This window comes from Patiria miniata, unplaced genomic scaffold (assembly GCF_015706575.1).
Source record: "Patiria miniata isolate m_02_andy unplaced genomic scaffold, ASM1570657v1 HiC_scaffold_3, whole genome shotgun sequence".
In the NCBI taxonomy this organism is placed as follows: Eukaryota; Metazoa; Echinodermata; class Asteroidea; order Valvatida; family Asterinidae; genus Patiria; species Patiria miniata.
In genome coordinates this window covers 22,650,753-22,658,458 of record NW_024037069.1, presented here as the reverse complement: position 1 = coordinate 22,658,458, position 7,706 = coordinate 22,650,753, and the positions used below count along the sequence as shown (strand labels likewise).

The following is a 7,706-nucleotide window of genomic DNA, read 5'->3' as shown; positions in this document are numbered from 1 at the left end:
ACCCTTTGCAACTGCAGGTTCATATATATTATATATTTCCCACATGGTAAGTGCGAGCCGCCGGTAGCCCATAGTGTCGTTCTCAGATCATCTATCTTGCGGTTGGAGGTTCGAGCCCCAGGTTGTCACCAACGACCTTATTTTTTTCCTCAGAGCGCAGGGGGTGGGAGAGGGACTGACGACAACACGTGACTTTTGACGTCTTCATCCTTTGCCACTGGACGTTTATATGTATTAGTACAAATCGGCTCGTTGGCCTGAAAATCGAATGGGACAACATAACCATAGACAAGTTCTTTATGTCTATGAACATAACCGATGGCTGTTATTGCAGAAGTGCGCCATCTATAGTCCAAAGTGAAAAATTCAAGGTACGGCTCCTGTCCTTCTTTTACGTGATTATATAGTGCAATATGATGGGGGGACCAGTCTATTGATGAATCAAGCGGAACTTTTCAATTTTGCAAACTTGGGCCCTATCTTTAGAGGCTAGTTTTTCTAAATCTAACTAATAGTACATGTAGCCTACTTATAGTTTTTACCATTAGTAGATATAGATCCAGACTAGACTGATAAACAAATGATCCGTATATAAGCCTAATGAGCATTACACAGTATGGATATTCCACCCGTGCATCACTGCTTTTTGGTAATATGTGCTGAGTGCTCTCACACTCACTTGTGGTGTGTCATGTGTGTGGTGTCTTAGTTTAATAATAGCTCCATGTTATTGCTAATGCTAGCCCCATAAAATGTGGCCAATTTACTGGACTAGTCAAGTGTATAGGCCACATTTATGGGGCTAGCTCCATGCATGATACATATCGCATGGATCATGATTCTACATATAGTACATGTCAGTGACATGTATGATGTAGTTCTTTTTATAACTTGGAAAACCCAGCTCTAGCTACATGTAGCTTTAAATAGACCCGTGAACGTGGCGTTGTAGTTTACAAGCCACGTTCACGGGTCTACATGTAGCTCTGATGAGAAACTATATCATGTATGTGGGGCTCTGCGGTACGTAACCCCCCGTAAGCTCATGACATGCCAGTCATAATGAGCCTTATAATTAGCCCCATTCTGTGGCCATAGACTAGGCATTAGCCCCATAAATGTGGCCAATTCACTGGACTACCTCCGTAAATAAAAGGCCAACTTTGTCAAGTGTTCATTTTCACATTTAGACTTTGTTAGCATGGTTAGAAGCACACTAAGTTCTCAACCTCTTTAAAAGTAGTCCCCCCTTCAGACGTCTATATTTCATGTAATTTCCAGGTTCGTTTGCACACATTAGTGAAATTACCCAGAAAAAAAGACATCTAAAAAAGGAGGGGGACTACTTTTCTATCTTGATATAAGGTTTACGTGCAAATGTTTTCACAATTACAATTGCAATAGTTTAGAGTTGAAACCTTCATACAGTGGTAGTGGTACATGTACATGACACGTAGGCCTATTTGTCACTTCTTTTTTTTTATCTTGTCCAATTGAAGTTGTCTGCTGAAAACGAAAAGATCACAAGAAAACTGAAGAAACTGAAAAAACGGAACGGTGAACTAGAGCTGAAGTTGAGAGACATTAATGAGAGTCTGAGCCGAGAAAAACTGCTGCGAGATCACATCCAAACTAGAAGGTACGGGTAAATGTAATTAATTAAATGACAGTTTTTGTTGATCCCCCCCCCCCCCTCCACCCGAGTTGTAATGAGTCACTTCATTTTGTGACTCCAGTCGAGTCATTTCAGGGAAGTGAGTCATTAGGTCAAGAAGGTTGAGTCGAGTCACAGTGTGTGGTTGAGTTGAGTCGAGTCGAGTCATGATAGTTCAGCTATATTCGAGTCATTTCGAGTCACTGATATTTGAACACCATGTAATAAATTACAGAACGGAAGAAGGAGTTCGCAAAAGGCACTAGTTTATTATGAAGATCCAAAGACTTAACGTGCTGCGTGAGTGCGTGGTACCCAATAGACAACTTCTGCTGGATTTTTTTTTACCATGGCTTCGGGTTTGGAATAATTTTTATGCAGAGAACATCATAAACCAAATTGCAACATACATTGTACAAAACTACGGTTTCTGATTAGGTCATAAATTTAGCCCAAGTTCCGTCAAGGGCTTAAGAAATCGCCTGAAGCCGATGATGAAACCAAGAACTGGGAAATATGTTTAAAGTCTGGTTCCAGTATACATGTAGTAGTTTGTGTGCTACATATAAAACAACGAGGTGGGAATCTGTGATGCGGGTATATTTGTATGCGATAAGCGGCCACAACTTGACGGTAACGCGAAGTACTGTACGCGAACATAAATGACTTTGAACCGTAAGTCACTGCAAATATATTTTGGCACAGTTTTGGGACTCGAGTGTTTTTAGCCTTCGACTCGAGGCGAGTTGAGTCTTCTGTCTGATGAGGGACTCGAGTCGAGTTGTATTTGCTCGCAGTGAGTCGAGTGGAGTCCAGTCAATTACCTGTTGGGACTCAAGTCGAGTCGAGTTGCCAAAAATTGTGACTCGAGTCGGACTCGAGTCGAGTAATTGACTCAAGTTGAGTCATTGACTTGAGTCATTACAACTCTGTCCCCCCATAATTGGGACTATTGCAACTATACATGTAGTTGGTGGGCATTGTAATAGTTTGGGTGTAATATCATGAATATTGCTGACTTATTTAACTGCTGTGTTTCAACTCTGTCCCCTGTCTCATGAATACAACCAGTGTTACCGTGCAGACTGATCCACCGGGCTACAGACCCTACCTGAGGCATCTACAGCCCACCACAAGAACCAACAAGCAAGACAATACTGATGAGCAAAAGAAAGCAGACAGGTGAGAACATTCCTACTGATATAACTGTCACAAATCGTCAAAAAAAATTCTATCCACTTCCGAGCAAAAAAGATATAACTAAGAACCATATACATGTACATGTACAAGCATTATAGAATACATGACATTTTGGCTGGCAAGTGGCAACCCATTCTTGTTAAACAAGTTTATACAACGCCTGAATAAAATCCTGTTATCTGATTGGTGGGTCGTGTCATGAATTATTCGTCCCAATTCACGGCGTGGCCGCACCACAAAAATAGAAGTTCTATTCCACGGTAAATGAAAGTTCCATTGCACGGTCACACTATTGGTGGGTCTGACCAATCAGATGACAAGGATTTATTCAGGTGTTGTATCAAACAAATAATGAATGTTTCACATTTGTGCAAGAATACTTTCATTCACTGACAGGCGGGATGGAACATTCCAAATTATTCTTACCATTGCACTCACAAACATTCATTATTTGTATATTATATGCCTACAAAAGTTAATATTTTTCGTTCGTATTCAGATTACTGTCAATGCACAACAAGCTGATGAAACGCTATGAGAAGGAGCTGAAGACCAATACTGCACACACAGAAACTATTGCAGCATTAAATGTAAGCCAAATGTAGAAGCATAGCCCTAACAGTCCTGAATCCTCCAATTTCAATACGATTTTGCACACCCCCTAGGGAGTTAGGGTTAATTAATTCATTAAAACAAAAATAACGATGACCGCGGCCAACTTCTTGAATTTGGACACTGTATAGGAACAAGTTTTGTTACTTTGTTTATTTGAAGGATCTGCTTATGAAATTAGGCCCTAAAGCTGCTCTATTTTGCAAGAGCGCTTGCATCATTTTCCAAAATGATGACCGCGGATATGGAAAACTTTTCAGATTTCGGCCAGTTTGGGTAAAAAACTTAAATGTTTGTTTTCTCCCTCGATCCTGACTTTGGTGAGCTGAAAGCTCTTGTGGATTCATTTCTGGCCTCTACCCACCTTGTGTGAACATTTGACCAAGTTTTGTGAAGTTGGATTTTTGGGCCAAAAATCAGTATTTTTGATGACCGCTGATATGGAAAACTTTTCAGATTTCGCCCCTTTTGGGTAAAAAACTGAAATCTTTGTTTTCTCCCTGGATCCTGATTTTGGTGAGCTGAAATCTCTTGGGGATTCATTGCTGGCCTCTACCCACCTTGTGTGAACAGTTTACTTAATTTCGTGAAGTTGGATTTTTGGGCCAAAAATCAGTACTTTTGATGACCGCGGATATGGAAAACTTTTCAGATTTCGGCCATTTCGGGTACAAAACTGAAATGTGTGTTTTCTCCCTGGATCCCACCCGTTATCCAAGGAGCCAAGAGTCTCCTGGATAATGTCTGATATGTCTAGACATGCAGATATATGCAAGCCACGCGCCAGCTAATCGAAGTCGACTTTACTAAATCGTGATGTCATTTCATTCCCAAATCAGGACTAAATGGTTTGATTGGTCAATTCGAATGCAGTGTTTTGTAATGCAACAACAGCCGGGTGCACTATCGCATAACATGATACAGAGCGCGTGACACAGGTTTTTTTTTTTATCCTTTGTCTATGACGCGCAACGGGTGAATGACCGAAAAACCGATATAGAAAGTGCCCGCTGATTGGCAAAATCTAGAGGTCAAGAGGCGGTTGTCTTGCCTAAGTAATCAGCAAATCTGCTCACATATCATAGACTGCTAATTTTCTGCTTAAGCAGCTCCATGGCGTGGGTGGCATGGGTGGCTTGTGTGTAAAGCGCTCGCTTCTCACCACTGTGGCCCTGGTTCAAATCCCGGCCGCGGACCATAAATGCCATAGTGAGTGGAGTTGTGCGTTGGTTCTCTCCTGTGCCACGAGGGTTTTTCTCTGGGCCCTCTGGTTTTCCTCCCTCCGCAAAAATCAAACACTTTCGATCTCAGGCTGTGCTCCGTGGTCATATATTGGTCGATGTGGCTGGCTGCCAAAGGCGCCTTTAAATGCCTTTGGAATCGACCACATAGCCGCGTCCTTCGCAATTCAACTTCTCAGCTACAAGTATTAGGATGATTAGCCTCCCCAATTATTAAATTATTATTAGACCCAGATACTCATGTGTAGGGCATGTAGTGGTTATATGGCTAAAATTGCCATGTTACTATTTTGACCAGACTTTTCCATCTCATTTATTTTCCAGCTGAGAATTCAAGATTTGGAGAACCAGCTGCATCGTTCCAGGGAGCAATTCAGTCGTCTGGAAAGGTCATTGACCCCAGGTGGTCGCAGGAGGCGTGCTGGAAGCCGCTCTAGAAGTGCCTCGCCATTCACAAATACCCCAGGTGTGTTTGTGCTTTTGGAGAATCATTGATCTATGATAAGAGTTTGAATTCTTTGTCATTTCTAGTTGCGGGATAGCAGCTCATAACATCATAAATCATGTCTCTCCTTTAAACAGGCATGCAACTGCGAAGTCACAAAAAAGAGGAAATTCACATCTTTCCAAGACTTTGTACAGTGTTTTCCTATTTTCAATGGCACACATGGGGAGTACAAAAGAGGAAATCAGCTGATCCGAGGAAAAGTTGCATGCCTGTTTTAAGTTAGCTAGTATATTAGTTAGTTAGTAACGAAACATTGACAATGTCTATTGCTCCTCCCATATTTTGACCGATTTCAACCAAACTTTGTCAAAAGAATCAGTAGCCCAGCCCCAACATGTCACATGACCAAACTGGGGTCAAATGTCATCATATGGTCACTGGGGTCAAAAAACTGATGTTTTTACTAAAAACACTGCACCTTCCAGAAATTACATGGCACAATCACATGACTCATGCATGATCATGAATTCGTTGGCCCGCAGCTTCCGAGATATTTCCGATCGAGCTTGTTTTGTATACATGTATATTGTAAAAAATATTTACCCTCTTATCCTTTTTTGCCACTTTTTAATTTTGTAATTATTATTATAACTCTATCTGGAAATAAAACAAAGGATTCCACAAAAGTGCCCTCGGCACCATAGCTCGCAAGCCTGTAGAAACCTGTAGAGAGAAGACAATGAGAAGAAATTACAGCTTCAGAGGTGGGAGGAAAACCCCTGATGAATATTCTGGGGAAAACCCACGGAATCCGGTAGAGACTGAAAACCCAGTCCACATGTGGACCAGGGCAGGAATCGAACCCGGGTCACAGCAGTGGAAGGCGAGGAAAGAACCGCTGCGCCAACCTGACTCCCTGATTCTTTTTCTTGTTGCAGTTCAACAGTCAGAGTTTCGGCATTTGAAGAAAGAGAGAGACCAGTTGGCCAAGGACAAAAAGAGACTCAAGAGGGAGCTACAAGGACTGGATGAGGTAAATTAAACAATTGCATCAGAAAACAAGTTAAAAGATGAACTCTCCACGGTATTTTCAAGTTTTGCCCAAAATATGGATTTTATTTTTCAGTTGCTATTTTTCTGCATGTAAGTAAAATACAACAGTTGTTGATTTTAGAATGAGACGTCAAATGAAAGAAATTGGCCAACATTTAGCTAGGGAAACTTACTTCAAAGTCTTTTTTGTTAATAGTTCAGTCAAGGAAGGGTAGACTGGTTCCCTTTCCTTTTTGGGACCTTTAGAGGATTGCTGTTCCCATGCATGCCATGTAAAGCAATCCGGTTCGTTAGTTATTTAGTGATGCCACTCAGTTTAAACCAGGCCCACTGCACGTTTAGTACCATTGGAACCGGAAGTTAATGCAACTTGAGTGTTTGTCCAATGGGCGCTAGTAAACAGTGGTGCGCCCGCGTGTATGATAAAGTCACTAACGAACTGGATAGAGCCGGAGTACCCTAAGTCAAGTGCCTAAATCTACTGAAGCCGAGGATGAAGCAAGGATTTGAAAATAATTTTCTCTGGCTTTTGGCTTCACCTGCGATTCTCATAATTTCAATTTCAATGTTCCCGAGTCAGAACATGGAGCTTTATCCGGTTTGTTATTGTGACGTCACTTTAGTTTAATCCACGCCCACTGCACATTAAGTAGCATTGGAGCATTGGAAACGAAAGTTAACGCAACTGACTTTTTATCCGATGGGCGCTAGTAATCAGCGGTGCGCGTGCGTGTACGACAAAGTCACGAACTAACTGGATAGAAGCTGGGCACTACAGTCCAGTATTGGTGGCTAATTATAATTATGACTTTGCAGTTACACAAACAAAGCTACATTTCCTTGGCATATTGCAATATATGTTCCTTTTTCCCCCCATTTTTTGCAGGGCTTCTTTGATGAGATTGAGGATCTGAAGTACGCCCTACAACAGTCGGCAAAGCTAAATAAGGAATACGAGAAAGCACTCCGACGAACCTGCAAACAGTTTGGCGTTCCATACCCAATGACCAATGATGACGTCAGAGTGACATCATCACGGAGAAGAGCCACGCCCAGATGACAGTCTGTACTATAGATTGGTTTCTCTTAAGGGGGATACCAAAAATATTTGTGAAAAAAATCTGGAATGATAATACTGGGTATTTAGTTATAAAGCGAACGTATCCACCAGGACTAGTGCTCATCAAGGCGCTACATCATTATTACCCCTGCTCATTGGGCCCTGCCCTCACAGGTACCCATAAACTGTCCCATTTACTCCTGGGTAGGGAGAAGCAATGAGTGACAAACTGCCTTGCCCAAGTGCACAAGCACCATAACCCCAGGCTGGACTCGAACCCACAACCTACAGTCCATGAATCCAATGCCCTTAACGAGGCCACAGCACTCCACACTTAAGACCCTTTCAAAAAGTCCATTCCATAATTGTATATAGTTCCTAACTTTGGGGTTTGCCATACACTGTAGATTCAATTTATTTAACCAATCGTGCCAGTTG

At 41.9% G+C, this 7,706-nt stretch overlaps 1 protein-coding gene across 1 annotated transcript; it reads left to right on the top strand.

The window, feature by feature from the left end:
• Nucleotides 1–415: 415 nt before the first annotated feature.
• Nucleotides 416–7,449, top strand: LOC119738837 (centrosomal protein of 290 kDa-like). Its single transcript, XM_038213803.1, has 7 exons — nt 416–649; nt 1,500–1,639; nt 2,726–2,836; nt 3,354–3,444; nt 5,032–5,173; nt 6,094–6,188; nt 7,095–7,449. The coding sequence occupies exons 1-7, from the start codon at nt 617–619 to the stop codon at nt 7,266–7,268; spliced, it is 786 nt and encodes a 261-aa protein (XP_038069731.1). The 5' UTR covers nt 416–616; the 3' UTR covers nt 7,269–7,449.
• Nucleotides 7,450–7,706: the final 257 nt, after the last annotated feature.

Coding starts and splice junctions, on each gene's coding strand:
- LOC119738837 (XM_038213803.1), top strand. CDS start 617: ATGGATATTCCACCCGTGCATCACTGCTTTTTG. Junction 2,837..3,353: donor GAGCAAAAGAAAGCAGACAG/GTGAGAACATTC, acceptor GTTCGTATTCAG/ATTACTGTCAATGCACAACA. Junction 5,174..6,093: donor GCCATTCACAAATACCCCAG/GTGTGTTTGTGC, acceptor TTCTTGTTGCAG/TTCAACAGTCAGAGTTTCGG.